Here is a 27,960-nt window from a genome sequence, read left to right on the forward strand (position 1 = left end):
CACCCGAGCAGGATGATGCTCTCAGGATTAAGGGGAAGAAGCTGACACTGACCAGACAGAATCCTGTGTTTGAATGGAATTTATGCATCATGTATGAGATGTATGAATAGGCAACAGGTTATTGTTTTTAAAGGTTAATCCTCTGTTAACGTGGGTCCTTTTTTAGGCTTGTGCTGCCCAGAAAAGGTACCCAGACGTCTGTAACTCTTTGTTTCTGTTGTCTCATATTGTCCTAATTCCAATTGTCCAAATTATTATTACTCTAATTGTATTACTATTTTTATAAGCATTTTATTACTATTAAACTTCTAAAATTTTAAAAACAAGTGACCGTAGAAGAAAGTTTAAAGTTTTAGAGTACAGTACTGTAAGTTTGTGTATTATAACGTGATTAATTTAAAAATGCTTACACTGTGGTATCACTCTATAAAACAAAATATTTAAGAATTAGGTCAAAAATACAAATATCCTTTTTAGTAGTGTTTTATTAGTTAATAAATCTTTAAAAGATCTTGTAACTAGAAGTCTTGGGACTTTTTGAGTTATGTGGTGAAGATGTGAGCTGAACTCACCTTTCCTACCTATGTAAAAGATAAGAAAAATAAATCACATTATCTGAAACAACTTAGAAGTCCCTTCTCTAGCTCATTCAAAATTCTTCACACATCCTCACATCTGGAGGAGAAAACATCCCCTTTACGGAGTTTTTTTTGAGAAGAATGAAGTCTGGGAAAGGCTTTCTGTTTGTACTTCAACACTTCCTATTTTATAAAATAACAGCAAAGTGAGAAATCGGTAGAAAAAGGTGCTGTACAAAGAACAGTTGTTCTTTAAACACCAACATTGCTGATGGATTCTATTGTCATGAGCATTTACCCTCCTTTTTATTAAGCTACAGAGAATTCAGTGACATAAAATGGGTTCCTCAATCACTTCACGCACCTTAGAGCATTGAAATAAAATATCAACCTTCAAGGAGTATGGTTGTTTCTCTGAGTAAAAGCTGCCTCAATTGTGTTGGAGACATTCTGTGTAAACAGAAAAGCAAAGGCATTTCATGTGTTACCATGGCTTTATATCCCCCTCAGAAAGATTTTCAGCCAGTTTCATAGATGGAAAATGGAATTTTCTGTCATTGATTTGTCACTCGTGAATTTTCCTGCCACGTTTCGTTCTGCCTTTCTTAGAGGGCTTTCCAAGAGCTTCTCTTGCTCCAAGCAGGATCCCAACTTGGCTCTGTATTTTGGTGTGGGCTTCTCTCCTCTGTCTGCACTGGGAGCTTCATTTTGAGTGTGAAAATTAAGATACCCCCATTCATTTTCAACTCTGTTTCCTAAATTTTACTTGGGATTGTACTGTTACCTTGTACTGAACCTGCAGCTTTCTCAAAGTGCCCATGTTGGCATTACTGCTCTTTCTCACTGTTACTTGCCCTCAGTAGAAGATTCAGCCTTAAATGCTGAGGGTCAGAATCTTGTGTGTCTTCCATTGACTGAAAAGAGCCACAGGATGCCTTACAGTGATGCCCAATTATCCTATATATTCCATGGGAACACCTTCAAGCCCTCTGAGCTGCCCTTTGCCAATTGCTGTATCTCTTGAATGTGCAAGGTATTTTTGGCACCCATATACCAATTAAAAGTTCACTTAAAAAAAATCAACGCACAGATCGTTAATGGGATGTGATTCAGCTCTGCTATTTCAGGTGTCTCCTTTCAGGTGAGACACCGTGGATCCTGAGCTTTGTTAAAGGCATTGAGCAGCTCCCACAAGGAGAGATCCAGATTAGGTGGGTAATTTGCAGTTTCCTGCATTAATCAGCTGAATTCCATGTGATTCCCTGGAGCTGAGGAAGTACAACCACAAACCTTCTATGTCAGGAGGTTTCTGCACCTGAGTAAATCCTGAATGGGAACAGCTCTGAGACTGCTGGGGGTTTGTTGTACACATGAATGAGAAAATCTGTTTGTTCTGGGCTGCTGCTTTACCTGCTTGGTTTCTCTCTGTTTCTCCAGATAGTTCTCCACTGTGAATCCTCTGTGAACCTGCCCTTGTCTGTGCTGCTGGAAAAGTACTGCGAAGCTTTGTCAGCCCGCACCAACGTCACAGGTATTTATTCCTCCATCTCTTGGTGGCTTCTTGTTACTGGAGGATCCATTTTCAAAGTGTCCTTGCTCCAGGGAACATCTTTTCCTGCTGAGATAAACACACTGTGTCCAGCCTTGGTTTTTCCTTGGTGAAATTGTGCAGTGTGGTGTGAGAAGGAAGGAGAACTTGGAATTTTACACACCTGGAGAATTCTACACACCTGGAGTAATTCCCTTCAGGGGAACTATTGACAGCTCTTTCTCATAGTTTAACCTATTGAATTAACTATACTTACTGACTGATGGTATAGTTGAAAATTAGTATATTTGAAGTGTCTACTCCATTTATCCCGACCAGTTTTTAGAAGCAGGGCAAAGCACTTGTCTCTTGGCTAAAATACATGAGCACAGAAATGATGCTGTAAGAGACGTGAAACTGGATCCAGCTTTGTTTCAGAAGTGGGAGAAGCACACTCAGAACCACTCCCCTGCAGCATGACTTGGGGATGTGTGCTGCAAGGATCTGGGGGAAAAACTACATTTGTTCCCTTCCTCTTCACTTTCTTTTTCCCCTTGGTGAATATTTGTGGAGGGAGGAGCTTAAAATATAATGTAGATATTATGATTCAGCCAGTTCTTCATCCCTGGAGAAATGGCAAAGGAAACGAGGCTCAGGGAATTTACAGCCTTTCTGTAAAATATGTTGGATCAGTGGTGTTTTATTCTGACTTAATCTATTCCTTAAGGACAATAGGCTGATCTAGATATCAGACTGAAGTGTGAAAGTTGTGGTGCCTTAACTGCCTCTCAATTTGCATATAAATGGGTGTGTTGACCTGTATTATGAACCTGCCCCAGGCTCTGCCCCTTGCTGCCATTGTGTTCTAGGGAGCAGCTCTGCCTCGTGTTGCAGGTTTGTTTATATCAGTTTAATGACCATCTACTCCATTCCTTACCTGGAAACAAAGGGAAGATAAATGAGGTTCTATATTTGGACCTTTCTTTTAGGTGTTCTTTGCCTTTTGAATGTGTTTGTAAATATTATCATACAACTTGCCATTTATTCATGAAGTGTTTTTCCTTGTGCAGAGCTTCTATTTTGGAAAAAAACCACAAATTTTCAAGCCAGGCTGTCTTCGAAGTGAGCAAACAATTTATTTTTCAGTTGTTGACAAAATGTAATTTTCTGGGCTGTTTATGTGATGCATGAACACACAGCATATTCTCCAGTGGAGTGTGGCTACTGGAACCGAATTTTAATGGGAAAAGAGAAGGGAGAAGCTGCAGAAGCCTTTCTTCAACTATCTTTGTGAGGTATCACTGATCAGAGGTACAGCAATGGAAGTTGATTTTTATAGTTAGTGCAACCTGTGACTTTTTTTAGAACAAACTTTCTATGATACTTTAAAATCCTGAGAACCTGTACTGTGCTTTGAGAGTGGGTTTATACACATAATAAACCCCAAATACAGTAAACCCCAAATCTGATCCATGGTCAGCCTCAGGTACAAGCATGAGGCTTTGAGACACCCTAGGGACAAAAAGTCACTCTTTTGCTTAGCATGGACCAATGATCTTGTGGAGGGTCATCAACAAGAACATGGTGGTTGCCATGACCTGTTGGTTTTGTGCTCCCTGAAAACTGGATCTTCCAAACAGTCTGGGCTGTTCAGCTATGAGTATTCTCATTAAAAATGGAGGTCTGCAATAGGATCACCACCTCTTCTTGGTCAGTAGAGCTCTATTGGTACAGTTAAAGACCAAAGCACAATTTAATCCTAAATTAAAACCTAAAATGGAGCAGAAACAAAATGCTTTTTCTTTATTGGGGTCCAAGCACAATGAGCTTCTGGAACTAAGTCTGCTGTAATATTTCAGTGTCCAAAATGAGGTGAGCTGTGTTACAGCCCTCATTTTGAAGTTGATCATGACCAGGATGTGTCACCCAGGAATACTGGTGAGCTCCGTTCAGCAGCGTGGATGGAGAGAACCAGACCACAGAGCTTGCAGTGTCTGAGTCTTTTCTCTGGCTCCTGTTCTTTGACATAGTGCAGATATATTCTAGAAGGGAAAAAAAATCAAGAAAAGAAACCCAGGGAGAGCCATATTGAACAATCTTTATTTAGCTGGGAGAACAGTAAACATTAAGCTTTGTAATTCGTTATCTTCCCTGTTTCTTTTCCAGAAGATGCTGTTAATTAGTCCAATATGTTAATTTCCTCCTCTTATAATTACTAATTTCACCCCCAAATATGTTCACACTAAGTATCCCAAACAGATGGCATAAAATGCTTTTGAGAATGTAATGCATGGGTAATTTCACAGAATGGCTGAGAGAATGACATTGTAAATTCATTCCGAAACAATTTAAACCAAGAAATACTTTTTCAGAGTTGGAAAGCAATATAACTCATTTTCTCTTTTGGGCATTTTTTCCTTGAAAAATCCCTAGATGGCACCTTCAGGATTGCTTGGATTCAGCTCCTGAGCGTGATGGTGTTGTCAATGAGGGGTTTAGGTCATTACAGAATCACCATCAAAGCCATTAGCAGAAGTATGTTTAGCATGAATTTGTGAAAGTGTGAGTTAGCAAAGTTCAGTGTCAAGGTCCACTCTATCACTTTTTACATGGATGAATCACAGGGAGGAAAATCAGGTTAGAATTGATATAGAATGATTTACACAGAGATGAAAAATGCAAAATGGCAAAAGGGACCCTTCTGTTGAGTCATGAGGGTCAGAGTAGACCTCCCTTGATTATTAAACTCATTACAGAGCTTTGGTGAAGCTCAGTCCAATCTTAGTCCCAGATCTGGTCAGTGGTTTATATCTAAAGGATTACACATGCAATTCATTAGCATCACCTAAAGCACCACCTTGAAATGTATCCCAGCAAAAGGTGATCTTAATGGGATGTTGTAAAAACAACAATTCACCACGGACGGAATTTTTACACAGCTTCTGAACCAGCAGCAGTCTGAGTTTTGTTCACAGTTTTTAGGTGGATTGTTGGAACCCTGGCTGCTGAGAATTTGAGACTTTCTGTTGTAACAGGCACTGACCCCCAAGAGAACACTGCATTGACCTGAGGCTGTGGAGAAGGCTTCCAAAATTGAATGATAAAACTAAGATTATGAGTGTGTCATTTGATTGGAAGTGTGTAATATCACATAGTGGAAAACTTAGAGTTTAAAGTTTTAGAATATAGTAATATATGTGAAGCAAGATAGAAGTTTTAAGGCAGTAGCTGGTCCTTTTTCACCTTCTTCTTCATGGATTTGGGTGGTATTTTGTAATTAGACAGAAAAGTTGCATTGCGGGACATGAATAAAAAGTAAAAATAATTTAAGTGTTGTTTCTTAATTGGATAGTTTAGCCTTAAAAGACCTTGTAAGGAAAAATAGTTAGCCATTTTGTAACTTGTTAGTGAAATACTGCAAAATTCATGCCTTGTAGGACTGTAATATAGATAAGAAATAATCAACATCTAAGTCTAAACACGAAGTATCGTCTCGAGAGCTTCAATCCCAACCTTACCAGAGGCAGAAAAAAAGCAAAACCCAACAGTGGATTACAAGATTTTTAGCAGTTCCTAATCACTGACTAATTTAACATTTGCAGAGGCTGTCAGTAGAATTTATTACAACTACAACAGTCAGTCTCAGAGCTAAGGTGGCAACATTCATACTACACTTTCTGCAGGTATCTAAATTTCCATCCTGGCCAAAATCTGGGTAAGTAATGACTGGAATTCTTAAAATTCCAGTGACAGTGGAAGGTCAGGAATGTTCCAAGGCTGTCAGGGAATGACTGAATATTCCCACTGTCACTCCCCACCCAGCATGGTCTGCGCTCCCACCCTGGACACACAAAAGTCCTTGGTATGGGGTCAGGGACACTTCACCAAACTCATTTCACAAAGACCATGGCCTAGCAGGAATTCCTGGGATCACAGAAAAATCCAGAAGAGATCTGAGTAATGGGGGAAATGCACCACACCAGATGGGAAATGGCTCTGTGTTTGTGTATCTGAAGAAAAAAATTGTATTTAATTATTACTTCACTTTCATATATAAGAGGAATTGGTTGAAATAGCAGATTTATTTTTTTTTATAGGACTCAGTTTGGGATGTTTCTAAAGTTGTAATTTCCTGGTCTGGTTTGACTAGAATTACAGTGATATCCAGGATGAGCAGGTGGCTATAATTATTTATTTGTGTGTGATACAGGCACTGAGTTACAGCTTGAATTTTTGTAGGAACTTAGAGAACAGAGGTCCTCAGTTCACACTGATGTTCCATGCCTTGTGGAGTGGTTTTGCATTATTCCCCTCACATCCCTTGCCTTTTCCATCTAACATGTTTCCCACAGGAGACTGCAAGTCTCAGCTTGCATCTGATCCTACTTAATTTTGATCTGCATGGAAATCTTTTGATCCCCCTATTTGTTCCATTGACACATTTGACCTCACAATCTTTAAGACCTTGTCAAAAGATAATTCATCTGAAAACAGAAATCTTTTGAAAAAATAAAAAATCAACCAGCATGTGGATGGCCAATGCTCCTGTGCCTTATCGGTGTACAAATCATATTCTCTGTTTTTCTTCTCTTTCTTCACTTTCAGTCAGTTTGAAGGTTGCAGTTTGCATTTATGGTGTTTAGGTGTGTTCAGACAACTCAGTAAAGGAGAGGCAGAAAATCAGATGTCGTGCACTTCATTTCAAGAAGTCCTGGGATGCACTGAAAGGAAAAATGATTTGTTCCTCCTGGTGACTGGATCCTCTTGACCTGGGGGCTGGTTCCTTGCCCTCACTCTGGTCACTTTGTAGTGAAAGGCTGTTGTCTCCCAGAAATGGTGGAAACACCCTGATTCTGAGTGGTGCAGGATTCCACCTGGACAAATCCAGGCTTACACTGCTCCTGTGTTGTTTCTTGTGTTTTCCAAGTCTCTGGGGAAGCTGTGGTTTAATGAAAGTGTTGGTGGATGTGGGAGGAATGTATCCATGGATGGATCCACAGCTCATCAAAGATGCTCATCAAGTCTCCAGCTAACCTGACATCACTTGGAGTTTGCCATCATTTTCCCAGTTGCTGGGACAGTGTTTTATTCTAGAGGCTCCTCACAGAACTGGGAATGTATGAATAGTGTTGTTCTTGGCTGGCTTGTTGGTTTTAAATAATCAATTTCCATCATTCTTGAATCAATGATCCTTTTAGTAGATGAAAGTTTTATGACACACAAGCATAGTCGATAATTTCCTTTCCATCCCCAACTGCGAAGGTGAGCCCCTCTCTGCTCCAGGGGTTATTTATTTCTGTACATCACACCATTCTGTTTCCTGGAAACAGAAGATTTGCCATCATTACACCCCTAAATATCTCTCCAGAGTAATGGTATGGCAGCAATCCTCTCTGCTTCCCTCCTGATTTTCCCAGCAGGCCACATCAATGAGCAGCCCCATTTGGAACCAGCCTTGGATGGGCGATTTATTTTCACAGATGCTTTCACTCCCTTGGCGTCATCCTGCTGGCTGCAGCTCCCCGCGCTGCTCCTGCAGCTGCCCGGGGGCCAGGTCACATCCACAGCGCCCAGTCACTGCTCCCAGGCAGAAAGATAACCTCAGACATCAGTGTTTGCACCATCACCACTCCAGCTAGGCGCCAGCAGCCTTCCCAGCGCTTCCTATTTTCAGATGTTGCAACAGCACTATTTAAATCGAGGTGATGATGTTGGTTTACTTTCCCACTGCCCCAAATGACATACCAGGCAGTCCAGCTCTGCTTGCTTGTGCTTCCCAAAATAAAGTTGACAATGCTGGGTGTTGTTGAACAATTTGTATTCCTGCCCTTATAATTTAAAAAAGTTGCATTTTTTTTTAGTCTGGTGCTGTTCCAAACTGAAGGTATGGAAATCCTTTGTGTATTAGGAAACTGTAGACAGTCCAACAAGTTTTGTGGTCCACTAGAGAGAATTATTTAGAGTAATAGAAAAATTTCATAATGCCAAGGTTGTGGGTTTGATCCGTGTATGACCCATTCACTTAAAAGTTGGATTGATAACTCTTGTGAGTCCCTTCCAAATCAAATTATTCTGTGATTTAGGTTGGAAAAGGCCCTTAGGATCATCCAGTCCAACCACTAATACAACACTACCAGGCCCACCACCAAACTATGTCCCTAAGCACCACATTTAATTTGTACATTTGCTGTAGACACAAAATATTTATATGGTGTGACCGTGTTCACAGGGGTTCAAGGATGAGGGAAGAGACGAGGATCTGACTCCCTTTTTCAGAAGGCTGATTTATTATTTTATTATATATATTACATTAAAACGATAATAAAATAATAGAAGAAAGGATTTCATCAGAAGGCTGGCTAAGAATAGAAAAAGGAAGAATGATAACAAAGGCTTGTGTCTCAGACTCTCTGTCCAAGCCAGCTGGGCTGTGATTGGCCATTAATTAGAAACCTCCAAAACAGGCCAATCTCAGATCCACCTGTTGCATTCCACAGCAGCAGATAATCAATGTTTACGTTTTGTTTCTGAGGCCTCTCAGCTTTTCAGGAGGAAAAATCCTAAGGAAAGGATTTTTCATAAAAGATGTCTGTGACAATATGGGGTTTGGGGTTTTATTTTTTGGGTAAATGATTTATGGATGAGATAGGTAAACACATCTAAAGGTTCCCACTTTTATCCTAGGTGTCCAGAGGCTCATGAGTTCTTCCAAATCTACAACAACAAATCTCTAAGCTGTGTAAAGGAGGCTGTAAAATCTCAACATGAAACATGTTTCAGTAAAAAGCTGCCCCAGTGTCTTGACCCCATGGAAAATGTTTTTGCAGAACTTCAGTAAAGCATCAAAGGAAGTAATCTGCCCCCTGATTTTACATTACACAGAAATGTAAGGACTCTGGGAAGAGACATTGAGGGTTTTTTTCATATTTCAGAAGTTTTTTTCATATTTCACCTCGGTCCTGGCTCTGTCACCTCACTTTGGTGCATTCCCAGCATCGCCTCAGTAGTGACTGTTACGATGTCCCACTCTATCAAATATATAAAATATTTGAATTTATACAGTTGGTACAGTAAACACCATTTGCTGAAAGTGGTTTCTAAATTAGACAGCGTTTTTTTCACACCTGATAGATAATAATACACACTGTAGCAATTCTCATTTTGTCGAGTTCCACAGAACAGATCGAGTGCCTTTTCTATTCACACAGAATCATCTCAGTGTGTCTCCTCCTAAATGAAAACACCCCCAGTCCTTTAAATCAGCATTTCTCTCTGGGTTTGGGGGATGATGAGCCCTTCAAGGGTTAAAATAACACTGTGGCAAATCTAAGAGTGAACCCACCAGAGCGGTACTAGAGGGAACTGTTCTGAAGGATGGGTGGTGCAGAGAGTGTCCAACATCTGCAGAGCTGCAGGATCACTATTAATAGGAAATGGGAGAGATTCGGTGGAATAGGCAATTTTTTTGTTGTTTCTGATTTCAGTTTAGTGCCCAAATGTAGGAAATGGATTTATAGAAAATTCTCCAAGCCTGACAGAATGCTTACACAGCATGTGCATCTGTATGCAAACCTTGAGATAAGAAATGCTGACTTGGAAATGCCATGGAATAGGACAGATATTGTTAAGAGAGAAATGGAACCAGAAATAAATTTCAAAGGGTGGCCTTGCAAATAAGACTGGATACCTTGGAGAAACAGAACTAGGAAAGATGCATTGTAATAGGATCCATGAGGGGTAATTTTAGATGATTGGCTTTAAAGCATTTACAGCATGATGGGCAAAAGTTGGTAGCAGATAGAAACACTTATAGTGTACTGTAATTAGGAAATAGTTGGCTTCTGATGTGATTGTGATGTTCTGGGTCAGAAAAGAGCTTAGTCCAACACCCATGGACCCCTGACTGAGTTAACTCTCCAGGTTAGCAGTGAGCCTCTAGATGTGCTCTTGCTGACACACAGTTGTGGCCTCACCTTTGTCTCCCTGCTTTGGACAAAGCCAGTATTTCCATGCTTCTTTTTGAGGGGTGTCCTGACCACACTCAGAGCCAGATTCAGCACAAAGCCAGACCAAGGTGAAGCTGAGCTCCATCCATTTCCCTGTGAGGGTAAACTCTGTGTGTACAAAACCATGCCTGCTGGTGCTGCCTTCCTTCACCCTCCGTTCTTGGTGTGTTCAAGACGTGCCCAAAGCTGTTTGAGGATCCAGTGGCTGCTGTGAGGAAGAGGAAAGGAAAGGATACTTCATACTTGCACGTGCTGTTCTGGCTTACCCTGGACTAGAATTTGAACACAGAAAATGCATCAGAGATTCAGTTTGAAGAAATCACTTGCTGTAAAGTTGTAGCTGGCAGCTCCTTGTTTAACTCTTGAGTTGTATTACTTGGTTGAACTTTGATGAATAAACTCTCTTATGCAGGGAATTGGCAGCCTTGGCCAGCCTTGAGATAAGAACATTTTATTGTATAGTCATAGAACCACAGAACAACAGAATTGTCCGAGACCTTTAAAATCACTGACTCCAGCCCTCAACCCAGCAGTGCCCAGTCCACCATTAAACCCTGTCCCCAAGTGCCACATCTGCACCTTTTAAATACCTCCAGGCTGGTGACTCAGCCACGTCCCTGGGCAGCCCACTGTCCCATGTACATGGAAATAATAGTAAGCACTAAACCTTGTCAAAGTGCAAAGAAACCTGTAAAGCTCCAGCTCTACATTGCCCAGCTTTCTTATTCCATTACCAAATAAGAACTAGAAGGGTTTTTTTTTTTCCCCTCCAGGCATTCATCTTACTTGTTAAACTGTCAGAGGGTGGACATTGGCTGTATAAGAAAGAGATAATGGAAAATGTTAACATGGTTTATGTAAGCCACTTGGACTTGAACTGTTCAACACTTCATGCCCTGTGCATCTTTTTTTGTAGCAGATTCATTCTCTTTGTCGTGCTACTGCTGTGCATAAATGGTCAGATAAAAAGGTTGTTTATGGATGCAGATATTTCAAGTTGCACATACCAGTAGCTAAGAGGTGACACAAATGAGAAACAGATTGCTAAGGGTGTAAAATGCTGGGTGGTCTCAGCTGCACTGATGTAGAACAGGAGCCTGATTTCAAGGCTCCCTGCTCACCCTCTGGACTCTCCACCTTTTGCAGATATCCCCAAGCATTTAGAAGCTGATCTCTTGCCTGCTGTCACTGTGAAATACACAGGGAGTTATTACCATGCCAGAGAAACCTGGTCCTGTATCAGGAAATCCTCTGGGATGAACATGGGAGCTGGGAGAGTGTTCATTTATCTCCTTTCTCTGTGTTGTTCCCTAAATATCCACTGCTGGAGACTGGAAGATGTAGTAGGCAGACCCTCAGGCAGAACCAAAAGGGCTGCCCTGGTATTTTTGAACAAACCTGGGGGGTTTTTTATTTATTGAGTTTAAAGGCAGCCTGAGGCCTGCTCAGCTGCAGATGCCTACTTTGCAATATCCAGAGTTACAGGAAATTAATCATTCCCCTAAGAACCTGCTCTTTCTTTGAAAGTATCCCTGAGGTAATTCCACAGCAGGTGGGAGACTATTACTCACGGCCTCCTGTGTAAATAAAGGGGAAAGAGTTGATATCAGAAGTGAGATGTATTTGCAATTTTGCTGTTAATCTGTTCAAGGAGAGTGCTGCTAAGTTCATCCCTGTGGACGTGGGTGTGAAATCTTTAAATGAATCCTCAGTGTGGAGCCATACCTCAGTGGGCATCAGCTCTTTGAAATCTGTATCAGCTAAAGACAAGATTTCTGACTAAGATGGGGAACTTCTTATCTGAGAAATTCATTGAGAGTTATTAAATATACCTATACCTATAAATGTATAAAAATGTACACATATAAGTATGTATCAGTATCTGATTATTTTAGAAAACAAAAATCTCATTATGCTGAAACTGTCCTTCCAGTAACCACTGGGTAAACTGAGTGCTAGGATTTAGGAGTGTGATCAGTATTTTTTGCTGTCTTCTCTCCAGAAAAATGTATCTATTCTCTTGCTTGAGTTAATTTAAAACTTTGCACAGATCTCCATTTTCTTCATGGATAAACTCAATTTACACATTTATTTATGCAGGATGCTCACCAATTTTTTTTCCCTTGTTACGCCTAGAGGTTTTAAAAGTCTTTATTTTCAGAGGAGGGAAATGCTATTTCAGTGCCACTGTTGCCACCTAAAATGCTTGTCACTTCTGCTTGGGTGAGTGCCCAGTTCACTCAGATGTGGCTGCTGCTCTCTCACATTGTTTTGATGGATTACTGGTCTTCTTTTATTTAATTTCTTATGAAACCTTCTCAGATCCAAATGCAAAAAGCAGAAAAAATACAGGTTTTTTAGGTTGCTGTAAAATAGCTTGTTGTGCTACAAATCTCTGATGTAAATAATACAGAAATTCACCCACTAGATCTACTTTTTAAAAAAGGAATTATTTTTTACATGATGACAGTGAAAATTAATGTAACCATCCATAATATTAAATTCTGGGCTGTTATTTCCTCTACCTGGAGGATAAAATTTTATGACCATTTTCAACAGGGAGACAGAGAGCTCAGGGGCAGCAGTTGAAACTTGTATAGTAAAAATTATTATGTCTTCTATTTTTCTGTTAAAATCATCAGAATTTTATCAACATCCATAAGACAATGAAATAAACATGTCTGTTTGATTGGGGAAAGCACACAGTAAAGGAAAAAATCTATGCAGCATTATGTGGTAACCTTGTTTTTCTGCAGTCCCATAGTCCACAGATGGAACAAGCAAAGAATACTTGATTTTTGATCTGCATTGCAGATTTCAGAGCACTTTGTCACTTTTTATCTCATTCCAGGAGGCCTGTGGTGTAAGTCCACAATTCTGCAGTTACTTCTTCCTTCCAGTGTTACAATAAACAGAAATACTTTGTTCTGGTTAACTTTGTATAGATTAAAACTTGAAAAACTCATCAAAAGCAGAATCTGTGGAAGATGAGGGGTGGATATTTTTACCTCTGTTCTATGTATGGTGAAAGATGAAATGTAATTATTTGCCAAGAATTCAAAGGAATATCAGAACTTGAGGCATTCTCACTCTGCTGGCTGCCTGCAGTACTTGGTTGGGCCTGAACCCAGAGCAATTAAAAGCAAGCAGCTGACATTTTTGCATTGCAAAAGTTTTAAATATTCTGTGGTAGCCTGGCAAGCCCACACACAACCTGAGAGCTTTCTAATTGATTGGTGCAACTGCTCTTGCTTTTAGCTGAGTCTCTCAAGTGTTGATATCTTCATTTGATCTTCCTCAGAGGTGAAGCTCATCGTTACAGTCCATGCTGAGAGAATGGATTCCATTTGAATTTTTGTGGCTGTTGGGAAGTTCCAGGGAACAGAGGTAATTACTCTGGAGAAGGGAGTGAGGTGTTCACAATGAATAATGCAGTGACTGCTAAAAGCTCAAGGAAGGACAGTGGAGCTAACTTGTCCAGAATTAGCTGGACCTGGGTTTGAAATTCCTCTCCCTGCACCACTCTCTTCCTGTATGAAATATCCCACTTAACATATTTTGATGTGGAGAAAATAGGATATAAATGTTAAGACACTGACAGTGGTGTGTTTTGTGCTGCAGAAACACCTTTATGCCCTAGAAAAGATGGTATTTAAAAGGTTTTATAGAAGGTGATCAGCGTTATAAAAACATTTGTCCTCTTCATCTGTGCCACGGATACAGCTGGTTATTGATAGGGAAATGTTAATGGGGGATGCTGTGGGTGTGTTTATAGGGTCAATATATTTGCTTAATTAATTAATAGGCAAAGTGGGCAAGGCTGTCATGGGAGAGGATGAGGATGTGGGCAAGGCAAAATCCTTACCTGATCATGTCCAGCCTTTGTGTGATTTGAGCAGTAGCTAGAAAGTCTCAAACATGGGATCAAACCTGACAAGGAAATTGAAACACAGTCCAAGTGAGTTAAAGCAAGCTCTTGAGTCACTTTGGTCCTGGCAGACCTCACTGAATATTGCAGAATATTCTGGCACAACACCTAGGAGGGGTCAACTGTGGGATTTACCTCAAAGAGAATTTGCCCAAACACCTCAGCACATGCAGTTACAGGGTTTAAGGTGTGATAGAAGTGCTGCTAACCTTGTTACCATGACAGCCTTTGGTCTATCCAGCGCTTCTCTTCCTGGAATCTCTCAGGCTGTCCATGAATAAGCAGCAGAAGTGCTGCATTCCAAAACTCTTTTTTAATTTCTCTTCATGTCGGTGCTGTCTGAGTCAGTGTTTTCCTTCACCTTCTATACTCTGTTCCTGAGACAGTAAAGATTCAGTGCTCGTTTGGGAATTTCACTGGCTGAGGACGGGCTGAGCAGCTGGGGCACAGATGATGCCTCTCCCCTCCTCTCCAGACTTTTCCTGTACTCTCTTCCCTCTTCCTTCCTGCTCCTTCCCAAATTCCTGAGATGTAAGACATCCATCTCTCATTCCAGCTTCCTCTCTGGACCATCAGGTCCTCCTCTACATCTTGCTGCAGATTTCTAGGTGTCCCCACCAATCCTTATTCATCTTAGAGCTTGATGGGCTGTTGGGAAGATGGAGGTGGTGGAGATGAGGTGGAGCAGGATCTAGAGCTAGACTTTGCTCTGAAAATCAGGGTATCTGGGACTTTGCAGGGTTTTCTTCTCCTGCTGCCATTTCTGCACAAGCTCAGTGTTCAAAGACTTATTGGAGAAGCAGCTGCCACAGGATATTCCAAGAAAAATTTTCTTTCAGTTCCCCTGATGTACTGAGGGATTCCCAAGGAGAAAATACAATTACAGCCAGAGTGTTTGCTGTTCCTTTCTGGTTAGGAATTTCCAACACGATGGCAATGATAGTATAAAATTTCCCATAGGTAAAAGCAAACTTTAAAATGTCTGCTTAAAAGCTTAATACTTCTGCTTGCTAGTCATTGCCTAAGTGAGAGTAAACTGAATTTTACCTTTAGGAAACTCCAAATCATGCAGATTTAGGAATGTGTTTCATTTTCAACAATTACTGCTGGAGATTAAAAAAAAAAAATCTTGATTTCCATAACTGTAAATATTTTCCTTTAACAGGGGAAAAAATTTTACAAGCTTGGAAAATCCATTTATTTAAAAAAAATCATATTAAATCCATAAATGAAAAAAATGTCCTTAAAATAAATTTATTTCCATTATGTCTAATCAGAAAATTATTAGAAAGTTAGAGGCTTATCTGAGTAAATGCAGAGATTGCCACACTTTAAAATAATGAAGATAAAACTCACTCTCCACTGTGGATGCCTAAAATTAGGAGAGAATAATTTCACCCCTCATTTTTATCCTCCTATTCTCTGCTTACATTCATTTTAGTGCAATTAAGGTATCATCAACATTTTGCAGCCTTGGGCATGCATTTTTGTCTGTTTCTCCAATAAACTGAATAGTAAATATCCAAGGAAATTGCTGTTCTGAACAACAGGGGTTCAATTAGGAAAAGCAGTAAGTTCATTTTGAAGAATGATCCTAGAATTACTGGAATCATTTGTGTGGAAAAGACCTTTAAAATCATCAAGTCTGGCTATACATCCAGCACTGTCAAGCCCAGCACCCAACAATGTCCCCAAGTGCCACATCTACAGAGTGACTCCACCCTTCCCTGAGCCTGCCTCAATGCTTCCAGCCCTTTTAATGAGTAATTTTTTCCCTAATATCCAATTTAAACCTCCCCTGGTGCAGCTGGAGGCCATTTCCTCTTGTCCTATCACTTGCTGTTAGCCATATCACATTTGTTTTCCATTGCTGTGGGCTTCTGCTTCCACAATTTGTGTGCCACTGAAGACCAGTTTTGGTGATTCATAATGAAGGAATCTACTTTAATGCTGAAATAACAGCATTTTTTGTGTCATCAGCACACTTTGGTGTAGATAATGTAGTTCAGAAACATAAAAGAAGAGGTTGTTCAGACTTTTGGCTCCTTAGAACTGGAGTGGTTGTTAAAGTGTGTTGTCTTTATAGTGCAAGAGTTCTATTGTCATTACACTGCAAGGGTTCCATATTGCCAGAGTTTTGCACCTCCTTGATGTTTCTTGTAGGCAGCTCCTCTAGCATTGACTCTTCCTTGTCCTCACAGCAGCCGACTCCAGTTCCACCAATCCACTCTTTTATAACACTCTAACTGGCTACAGGTGTGGCCTGTTAACATCAGGCCTGCTCCTAATCCTTAATAATTGGCTCAGCTGAAACTCCTTAGGGGATAAGATTACTTTCTATACTACCTTTATTTACTTATGTTCTATCCCCCTACAATTCCCCCTTTTTCTTTTGATTACAAAGTTGCAGCATTTCTAGAAGCACATGTTCAAATAAATTAACATTATGACACATTCATATATTTCATTCAGAACCAAGAGATATTAAAATGTTCAAACAACATATTATAGTACAAACATATATATTTCTAAATGTTCAGTTTTATAGCTTTTCTCAGTTTACAAAGTACTTATCTTCCAAATCTTTTATACTCACATTTAACAAACATTAACAGCTGCAATTGCTATATTTTACCGATAGTTTAGTATTCAAGTCCTTTTTCCCGAATCCACAGGGTGATATAGTTTAGTATTTGAGTCCATTTTCTCCCGAATCACGTCGGATCCTTTAACCCAGATCGCATCGGGGTCACCATTTGTTCTCATTATATTGCAAGAGCTCTATTGTCAATACATTGCAGAGGTTCCATACTGCCAGAGTTTCATAACTCCCTGATGTTTCTTGTACACAGCTCCTCTTGGCACAAACTTCTCTTTGTCCTCACAGCACCCAACTGACTCCAGTTCTTCTTAGCCAACCAATCCATTCTTTTATAACACACTTCTTTATTCGCTACAGCTGTGGCCTGTTAAAATCAGGCCTGCTCCTCATCCTTAATAATTGGCTCAGCTTCAACTCTATAGGGGTGTGATTACTTTTTATACTACCTTTATGTACTTATGTTCTATTCCCCTACATTAGTGCAGGCAGAATGATTTGAAAACTTTTCAAGAAACATTTTGTCAGTAGCAAGAGGGACAATTGGAGTCAGGTGATAAAGGCAAGGCAGGCTGGTTGTGTTGCTGCAGCTGGGAGAGGAGGACATATCATGTCCAAAGGTAAAGGAACAAGGATAAAAAGATGCAGAGTCTATTTTTGGCCTGTTCATGCTTCAACCTCAATATTTTGTCCTCCTGGAGGGGACCAGGTCACCCAAGTGTCTGCCTGTCTCTGAACCAGCCATTGGTGTTTGCTGATTTACAGTCAGTGAGCAGAAAGAGGCATTTCCAGAGGGATGGCTCCTGCTAGGAGCAAATCACAGGATAAAACAAATTGATTCATGAAGGCATTTGTATTCCTTGCTGGAAAGTTACCAGCTCTTCTTGTAAAACTTCATTTTCTATACCTGGTTCTTTGCAAATCCATGTAAACTCTGCATTCATAGATTCCCAGCTGCTTTCTATTTTAATAGTTTTTCCTTTGTTTTTACTGTTTCAGCCCATTAATGAAAGCTTTTAGGAGACCAATGAGTTCTCATTATCTGGTGCACTTCTAATCTCAGAGATGGAAACTCCAAATCTGTCTCATGGTTATAAATCATACTTTTATTGTTAGGATTCATTTTCTCATTAGGATAGGATCTAGAGGCTAAACCAGATCAGCATGTCTCTTGGGATAAACACTGCAGATCTCAACATAATGAGAATGGAGGAGAATTTTATTCTTTAAACAGTAAGAGTTTATAGTTGCTTGTTTGCCTCTGTCCTTCCCTCTTTATTTATTCTGGAAAGGATGTGCTTCAATGAAATTTTTCTTCTCTTAACTGCTGCTCTTAAAATTACATCAGTCCCAAACTGATGGGCTGTATCAAAAGTACAAGTGTAAATGCTGAAAAATTAAAATCTCTTTGTTATGCAAATGGAAGACACTCAGCAGAAAATCCCCCAAATCAGCACTTTGCAGTAGCTGGGTATTTTTTGAGTGCTTTGCAGGAATGTGGCAATGTTGAGTTCTTGGTCCTCAGCAGTTCAACTCCTACTGGGTCCAGAAAATGGGGCAAAATGGGCTGGTTTAGTGCTGTAGCTTAGCTGGTGGTTTGTTACATCCTCCCCCATGCTTCAACACACACCATGGATTTGTGAAGTCAGCAGATGCAGTTACAGGATACAGCTCATTATTTCTAATTATTTCTTCACTTTCCTCTTAGTTGGTGCTATTGGTTGGTAAAAACAAATTGTAGAGTCATAGAATGGTTTGAGTTGGAAGGGATCTTAAAAACAATTTAGTTCTGGGCAGGGGCACCTTCCACTATCCCAGGCTGCTCCAAGTCCTGTCCAACCTGGCTTTGGACACTTCCAGGGATCCAGGGGCAGCCACAGCTTCTCTGGGCACCTGTGCCAGGTTCCCACCCTCACAGGGGACAATTTTTTTCCAAATATCCAATCTAAAGCTCCTCTCTGGCAGTGGGAAGCCATTCCCCCTTGTCCTGCCACTCCAGGCCCTTGTAGAGATTCTCTCTCCATCTTTTTTGTTGGCTCTTTCAGGCATTTGAAGGCCACAACTAGGTCACCCCAAAGCTTCTCCTCTCCAGGCTGAACAAACACAATTCTCCCAGCAGAGCTGCTCCATCCCTCTGATCACCCTGGTGCCTCCTCTGCTCTCACTCCAGCAGCTCCTTCTCCTTCCTGTGCTGGGGACACCAAGCTGGACACAGGACATCCAGGTTAGGAACAGGATTCCTGCATAGCCAAAATAAAATCATCGCAGGAAATTGTACAAAAGCAAAAGCCAAAGCAAAGCCTCAGTGGAAGTGTTCGGCTCTGCACAAAGTGAGGCTGTTTTTACAGGAAAGTTCTTCCAGGCCTGATTTCAGATGGAATTCCTGTCCCTCAGTCTGGACATTTATAGCACAGACATGTCCCAGGGAGCAGGTCAGCCCAGGTTGTTTTGTTTTTATTGCTAATTGAGAAAGGGACACTTTTAGAGGACAATTTATCTCCTCACTTAAATTTATCCAATTTAAGTGTCTCCTTTATGGTGACAGAAATCATCCCAGAGAATCCACCACTGACTTCACAGAGTGGATCCCTCTTGACTTTTAAGGGAACCTGGAAACTTCTCTGCCCTGACAGCTCCTCTGCAGACCATAAACTGAGACAAATGATCCCAGCCACATCAGCTGCAGCTCACAGGAGGGCTGCCACGAGCAGTGCCCATCCATCAATTTTTTATGGATGGCTTAGTTTATATTTTCTGCAGGTTTTGCCTCCAGCAAAGACTTTTAGGGAACATAACCCATAAAAACCAGTATAGTTCTGCTGAAGAGGGGTGGTGTTTTCTTCTAAAAAACATAAATTCCTTATTCTTATATAAGAACTTTCTTATAAGGAGGTGATGCTGTTTGGTTTTTTTTAATTTGAAGAAGGTAAATTGGGCTGTTCTTTTTTCTCCATAAAGCAATTTTAAATCCATGGCTTTCTTAGTGTGGGGAAACATTCAGCTATTGATTTCTGTGGAGAGTGGAATTTTAATGTTAAACTCACAGGACTGTGTTGGACAAATAACTTTTGCTCATAATCATAGGATGGGTTGCAAGGGACTTTAAAGTTCATTTTGTTCCAATGCCATAATAATCACAATAGTAATAATAACAATAGTAATAGTAGTAATAATAATAATAATGTATATAAATAAATCAAAATATCTAAAAAAATAGAGGTGGAGAAAGATTTAAAAAGTTTAATATACATAATGTAGAAAAAGTTTAATATACATAATGTAGACAACCACAGTTAAGTCAGACACCTCAGACTCCACTTCTAGGAAATTGCAAGTGTTGGAACAGGTCTCCAACAGGTCCAACCTGGCCTTGAACACTTACCAACATCTAAAATTTAAGGATCCAACCCATTTATTTCATTTGGGAAGCTGCAGATTACAAAAAAAAAATCTAGGAAACTGATGTAAATTCCTGCTCAAAATCTTACACCTTTGTTCTTCTGTCTACATTTTCTGTCACCTGGCAAGCTAAAAATTCAGTACAATTCAGACTAAATAATTAAGGTGTAATTTAAATGACCCCTAGGATGTTTCAGCCCAACTCCAGCTAATTTTATATTCAAAGACAGAAGCAAAGGCCAAGAAAATCCATTTGTCCATTATCACTGGCATTTTTTTCTATCTGTGTTAGACTGTCTCAAAGGATTTGGGATAAAATGACCACAGCCAAGGCTCTTTATGCAAAGCTACTTCTAATTCATGGAAAATAAAGTATTTTCTGCCATGCCTGATGGGCTGGCTGGCTTGTGTCTCAGTTAGAATTAAAAATATTCAAGCTAACTGGGAGAAGTCATACCAGGACAATGTTAAAATCCCATCCCTCCCTGGCTGGTGGGGAAAAAATTCATTTTGATTCAGGATATACCCAAGAGTTTGGGTGAGTAATGAGTGACAGAGGTGTAGGGCAAAGTTCATCCCAAATTATTATTCTGGGGTGATCAAAGCTACCTATCTTTTATTCTGGTACTCAATATGGCTTTTAAAAAAGATAGAAAAGATTGTTCTGTTTCCACAGAACAATTTAGGTTTGACTAACTCAGCCCTTCTGATCCAAAAGAAGCAGGGGAAAAGAAACAATCAGAAATTTTCACTTGGCAGTGGTCTGATGTTTGATGATTGATCCATCAAGAGCAAAATGAACCAGCCTGGGAAATTGGTATTGGGGTGGGAAATAAGTTGGAAATGAGCAGGCAGAAGGCTGAAATCACACTTAGCTGGAAAAGGAATTGAGTTGTGATTTCAGAGTGTAGCGATGCAGCGTGGGGAGGAATGGGTGATGAAGGCAAGCACTGCTGGCCACCTCAAACCCATCATCTCTGTGCAGCTCATAAACCTGGGTGGAAAAGGAAGTTTTCAGGGAATTTCATCTCTTACTGTAACAACACTTTTTGCTGCCAAAGGCAGGACAGTAAAATGCGTCTTCTTCCACATGTGGGTCTCTGGATGAAGCAGTAAACTCTTCCTGTTTTGACAGCTTTTTGATAGATTTTGATTTTGCGCTCAGGTAACTCCAAGCAGGATTTTTTTGCAGTGTTTCTGTCCTTCAATCAGACTTTTCCTTTGCAGTAATGAAGAATTAGGAGAGCCCTCCAGTGGACAAGGGAAAAGGATGAGCTCTGGCAGAGAGCCAGACCAGCCTGGAAACCAGAGGCAGAAATATCTGCAGCATATTTCAGAGCTAGGAACTTCTGTCAGGGATGGCTTATACCCCACTTACATTAGTCCTTTGATCCAGAGGAATCCCACAGCACCTGAAAAACTCTGTAAGTGAAATAATATGTGGGCATTCCTTCATTATTTCTTTCTAAAAAAGGACTATTTGCGTGAAGGGGATAAACTTTAAGGATAAACTGATAGCTTTTATACTTAATAACTTTACAGGGATTGAAAATTAAAAGAAATTGGTGCTCACAAAGGTAATTCTTAGTATCCAGAATGCAATAACTGCCAAAAAAAATCTATTCAAAAGAAAATTAATAATTATTATTCCTTCATTTTGTAGCCCCCAAAGGTAAAGCTGTGATGAGCAGGTCCTTGTTGCCTGAAACATCGCTGTAAGTGATGATTCTGATGATCTTATTAACTGGGAAAGGGAAGAAATGCTGGAAAATATTTTTTTTCCAGTCATCAATCACAGATTTTGACATCTGCTTATGATAACTGGCAGTTAGCAACATCATGGATGGGCACTCTGGGGGGTGGTGGGACACTTGGAAGGTTAACAAGGAGATTTGATGAGTTCAGAAGAGGAGCATCCCTTGCTTAGCAATGAGATGTTGTTATCTTGCCTTTGCAATTGAGTGTGAGAGCATGTGAGTGACAAAATGTTTAATCAGAATGTTCCATGTTTTCCCCAAACTCATTCTTTAATATTCATTGGGGTGAGACGTGCAGTTTTCCAAATAAAAACCACATTAACACATCCTGGGGAAAGAAACCCAGCTGTGCTGTCAAGCAGATTGGGAGTGCCACACTTCCCAGGATTAATTTGTTGCTGCACCTGTTATTAAAATCTCTATCCCACTATCAGCTAGTTGATGACATTTACCCATGTTTTACATCTATGCTGAAATAAATCTGTTTCAATGTTGATGCTTATTTCAGTTTTCAGGTTTTTTTTAATTTCAGTTTTGCTTTGAATTCTTGTGGATTGATCCATGGCTTTTGTAAAAATCCACTATAACTAATGCTGATGGAACCAGTTACAGATTGAGAGCTGCATATCCAATGCCTTGATACGAACAGAAAAAACTTGGATTTTGAGGTTTTAATCTGTTTTTCAAGGTTTGTACTTATTGTGGAAGTTCTTAACCATAAAATGGGCACAGACAATTTACAGGTGGCTCAAATTGTATGATTTAAAATAACAGGATTCTATAAGTTTTATACAAGATCATTAAAATTCAAATAAAAACATAGCATTTTAACAAATGTGTGCATTTCAAAGCAGCAAGAAGTCCTAGCTTTCAATTTCTGTCAGACATGTAAGTAAAACTCCAAAACCCATCTCAGATATGTGATGTGTTAGCAGTTGACAGCTCTTTCCAAAGTACAAACATATCTTGGGGTGAGTAACATCCTTCTAAGCAAAATATCTGAGAGTTGTAAATTTGAAGATATTTGTCTCCAAATTAAATGAATCATCATTCTCTGAAAGTGTCCATTTCCCTGGAGACTGTCAGAGAACCTGATTTAGTCTAGACACCCAAATTTTAGGTGGAATTAGGTGAGATGAATCCTTCTGCCTCTATGAACCTCTCAAATACCCTAAACCATGCAAGCCCTGAAGTTCCCTGAGCTGCAGAATCAGAAATACTGGCCCTGGTGGTGAAAACATCAAGGGGTAGTGAGCCAAGCTAGGGAGGAGATCTGCAGAGGGATTTTTTATCCCAGGAGGTATCCAAAATTATGTGAGGTCACTGATTCCAGACACAGGCACAAGCTATTGCAGCGGAATTAATGTTCTGACATCCTCCCTGTTCTTCTGGGGCTGCAAACGTGTGCAGCAGCAGTTTAAAAATCACAGATCAGGCAATTATTACATTTTTCTTTCTCAGTTATCATGGCCATAATAATATTATGATAATCCATTTTCATGCCTAATCATTCCAGCTGGGATCTGGTGTGACTGGATCCTCCTCACTGTCTGGTGAAAATGATGTGTTTGAGAACCTGTCTGAATTCTCAGAACACTGAAAGTCAGTGTTCTGCTCATGATTCCTGCCACTTCATTTCCAGGCTTTTTCTCTGGTGTTTGCTGAGTGGTGGCTGGCAGAGAGATGCAAATCTATTACACAGTGTTTGTGTTGTATTGATTTCCTCTGGTAAATAATTCCATTAAATCTAAGACATGGAATGTCTGAATGTAATGCATTGTGATAGTCCTGTCCTAACAGGACATTTTTCTTCTCATATTTATTCCTGATGTGTTTAATTTCAAATAGTTTTGCTTGCTCTCCTATGAAATGATATGCCCGAAGTTACGGTATTACAGCTGCCAAACCCTCCAGGAGATGAGGTGGGCCAGTGGGGAAAAGCTCAGCAAACAATTTGATCTTTGTTCAGGGCATCTGGAATGGGATTAATCTGATTAATACAGACATTTACATCAATCCAAGCTGGTTCCTCTTATAGACAGCAAAGATCTACTCAGGATAATGGTTAGAGCTGAGGACAAAATCAATCTCATCAGGTGAATCTCACTGCAAAAGTTCTTATTTTTTTCTGTTGGTTGCACACCTCAGTTAACTGGAATCTCTGGAAACATTTGCACTGGGGACACCATAAAGGAAGTGTCCAAAATTTGTTTCCTCTCTGGGATGTGTTGTAAACATAACAGTTCAACCAAAGGGAGAAAACTGTCAGGAAAACTTCAGTTGCTCTACAAGGCTTGTGCTACTGTTTGTGTTTTAGGAGGTTTGCCACATTTATGAATGATTTAAATTAACTCAATTAATAAAAATCTACTACATAGAGTAAAGCCTATGTAAAAACAGAGAAAGCCTCCCTGTGCCATGCTGCTGATGGGATTCTTCCCTTTTATGACAGGCCCAGGTTTTGCCCACTCTATCTCCAGGTGTCCCAGAACACTTGAGATGCCTGAGGACAAAATGTTTGCCCTGTGGCTGCTGCTTCAGAAGGGATGCATCTTCCCAAGGCCCCGAGTTTCTCTGCCAGCCTCATGTGGCCGTTCCACACATGCTGGATACCTCAGATCTTGCAGGGCACACACTTCTGGGCAGTGGAATCAGAGTCTAGATCCTTCTTGCCTATAAATGGCAGCTTTGCTAACTCATGGAAAGCAGAGGGTCAGAGCAATCTTGAGAGCTGGCAACTCTACAGTGATTCAGTCTGTTACAAGTCCTTGATTTTCCACCTAGTTTGGGCCCAAAGGAGTACAGAAGCCACTGGCCCAGGGTCCCAAAGCCATAATGGTGGTCATCAAAGAAAACCCAAACAAATATGAATTCGATGGTTTAAAACTGGGAGTCATGACATTGTAGCTACCATGTGTGCTGGGCCATGAAGGCAGGGCCCAGACCCCAAAGGGTTAATTCTCTTACTTCTTCTGTTGAAGCTGTTTAGGAAGCCCTGCTGATTGGATCATGGCAATTTGGAGCAGGCTGGTTTTGTTGGTTTGTCTTGGTTTGAAAAGACAGGTGTCTGCTAAGGAAGGCAGGAGCTTCTCTTGAAATGGAAAATGTAAACCCCCTCCTTCCGAATTATTATAATTTGAAATTAAGGGACTCTCAGGTAAAGATATGGGAATAGGAATAACAGTTTTTTAAATAGGAAAATTAAAAATACAAATGCAATAGTACAAAAAAACGTAAAACCATTACCAGAGTCAGAGCAGGCCCTGCCCCCTGTGTGTCAGGGGGTGTCCCAGCCCCATCCCAGGGGGGCTCAGCCCTCCTGCAGTGCCAGCTGTGGCTCTGCTGCAGCAGGGATCCTGCACAAGGGGGGAGTTTTCCTCTGCAGCTCCAGGGCTGCTGCAGATGGGCCTGGGCTCCCTCTGGCCATGCAGGGCAGCAGAAAGCTGCTCCTCTGGCAGTGCAGGGGGCAAAGGCTGCTGTGCTGTGCCAGGCTCAGATTGGATCCAGGTAGGAATGCTTGGCTCCTCCCCTGGGCGGAGCATCTCCCCATGGGATGCTGGGATTGGATCAGCCCTGCAGGGACACTCAGTGGCCATGGACAGCAGAGATCTCCTGCAGGGAGGGTTGGCTGTGGGAGAGAGAAAGAAAAAACTGCCCCATGGACAGACATAACTGCCCCAGCTCTGACAGATGGAAATAGAATGCACACCCCCTGCCACATCTTGCATTTCCAGCCTAAGACATGGTAGCATCTGATTTGGGTCATTTTTAGAGCTGGGATACTGAGCAGCATTACCATGTGTTATTTGTCTCTCTTTGTGCTTTCTGAGCTACCTGCTGTTTCAAAATCAGGCACTGTGCAGTGCCTGTGAGTTTCCAGAGGAAATGAGGGATTGACTTCTGGACATTTTGATGTCTTCTCTTTCTGTACATACTCTCAGTTTATGCTACATGGGAAGACTACTCAGATCTTCCCAGCATGCACTGAAAGGCAGCACAAAGCAGAGTGGGAGGCAGGGAGAGCAAAAGTTTGGCATATCCTGAATTAAGCCCCGAGGAATTTTGTGGCTGATGTGTTCTGAGGAGGAGAACAGGACAAGACCCCTGAATCTTTACATCCTTTCTGGCTGTGCTCCCATTGTATATGACAGAAAGAGTGGGACTAATGGCACACATCTTCATGGTCATAATTCGTTCAAATGGGACTTAACCTTCTTTATTTTTGCTATCTTTTGTGCTTATGCTGTAAACAGAGCACCAGGCCATTGCCAGGCATAGATAAATATATCAGATGGGTTCCTTTGTGTTTTTGTATGTCTGTGAAGCGCTGACTCTGAATTTGACCCTGTGTAAATTCAGAGTTATTCTGGAATGCTGCTGTGCTCTTATGCAGTGGTTGATGTTCTGTACATTCATCTAAAGCAGCTCACTTCAAGAAAAATAGCTCTGGCAGTTCATTAGTGTGTCAAGGTTGGTTCTTTTGTGTGTTTTGTGTTCTTGTAATCTCCCTGCAGTGTCTCATCGTTTCTCTCATGTAACATGATTCACTCACACAGGTTTTATAGCTATAGAGAATGACAAGTGTATTAATGTGCCAAAAGAAATATATTGATATTGTATTGAAATGGCTACAAGCCATTTATTATTTACACTGTTGGATCTTTTTATACCCCCAGTAAATATTTTCTAGCATCAATGGAGCTGCAAAGATTCATCACCACAGACCTGCATTTATTAATTTTATCTTTGCTCAGTGGAGTCATACTTCATTTCTAGCAATAAAGAATGTCTCCTGTTTCTAACAAATGAGTCTATCAGCTGAAACAAAGATCTCTATGTATCTATGTCTAATCTTCCTCTCCACATACAACAAGTTTGACTCTGAACTTTCAGTGCAGGTCTCAAGTAGATGCAGAAAGGACCAGATTTTGATTAAAAGTGTAGTCTTCAGTTTGAGAAGGGGTTTTCTTGAGCAGTCTACTCCTGCAGCAGAGTGGAATTCATTGTGAGGAGCCAGGGTGTGGTGTGGCAGAGAAGTCAGCCGTATGTGACATATCCATGGCAGTTCTGAAGCTGTCTGTGGAAATCCTTAAGCTGTCCTCAATCTCTTGCTGTTTAAATTACCTTGCTCCCTATGGTCTAAACGTGCTCCCACTCTTAAAATTTCATTTACACACCTGGAATGGGAAGATAAATATTCTACCAGCTCATGGCCATGTTGTCACTGCGTTTGAGGTGTGCAGTGAGAGCAGTTTTACAGTGCAGCTTGAGAAGGAGGGCCTTGAGTTTTGTGGCCCAGAAGCCACTTGGGTAAATTTATACCTTCCTCAAAGTTCTGCATTCCTTACCAAGCTGAAAAGTCCCAGTAACTTGAAAGGTTGATGCTGGAATGTCATTGCAACAACACAGGATTACTGGGGGACACTTTTCATAGAGGAAAAGGAGATGAGAAGAAAAATTATTGTGCCAGTTGAAACTCTCCAGCCTCATATTTAGAAGTGACAGCTCCATGAGTGAGTTAACAGAGCAGTTTATACATGAGATGGAGAGTCTGGATGTGGACATACAGACCTAGGTTAGGGGAAGAGAGCTGAAGAACCAGCACTGGGACTGTGACTCAGTGTGATACCTCCACACTGGTGAGGTGAAATTCCTGAAAGCCAAATGGCACTGAGGTACAAGGACATTGGTGTCACCAGATGGACAGATGATGTGCATTTCCTGCCATGAGCCTTGCTACAAAGCAGAGCACAGGGTGACTGCTGTGCCTGGAGAGCAGGAGCTCTTCACATTGACAGACAGAGAACAAGAGTGATGAAACTGTCACTGTGGTGGGAGGCTGAAAACAGAGGCTTTTCTTTCTCTGAAGAGGGGAAATGAGGAGAGAACTTGTGTTCTGTTTTTTTTTTTTTTCTATTTGTTTTTTTTTTTTTTTTTTTTGGCTTTTTTTTCCCTTCCTCTCAGTTATCATCCTGATTCTTGAAATACACCAAGGAATTTCTTGGTTTTGTGTAGGTTGAGGAGAACTCAGGTGGTTCTGGAGCTCCTTCCACCCTCTCCAAACACTTCCAGTGACTGCCTGAGTCTGCACAGAGCTGAGTTTGGATGTTTTTGGGTAATCACATCTCATCCTTGGTCCTCACTGTTAGTGGGGCGAAGGAAAAG

General features: G+C 40.8%; 1 protein-coding gene across 1 annotated transcript in view; it reads left to right on the forward strand.

The window, feature by feature from the left end:
- Positions 1 to 27,960, forward strand: part of CRHR2 (corticotropin releasing hormone receptor 2) — a 151,614-nt gene that overhangs the window by 14,027 nt on the left and 109,627 nt on the right. The window contains exon 2 of the mRNA XM_059473246.1: positions 2,016 to 2,109. Coding sequence (XP_059329229.1) covers positions 2,016 to 2,109 — 94 coding nt within the window. The remainder of the gene's footprint in view (positions 1 to 2,015; positions 2,110 to 27,960) is intronic.

The sequence above is a fragment of the Ammospiza nelsoni genome, chromosome 1, assembly GCF_027579445.1.
Source record: "Ammospiza nelsoni isolate bAmmNel1 chromosome 1, bAmmNel1.pri, whole genome shotgun sequence".
Lineage (NCBI taxonomy): Eukaryota > Metazoa > Chordata > Aves > Passeriformes > Passerellidae > Ammospiza > Ammospiza nelsoni.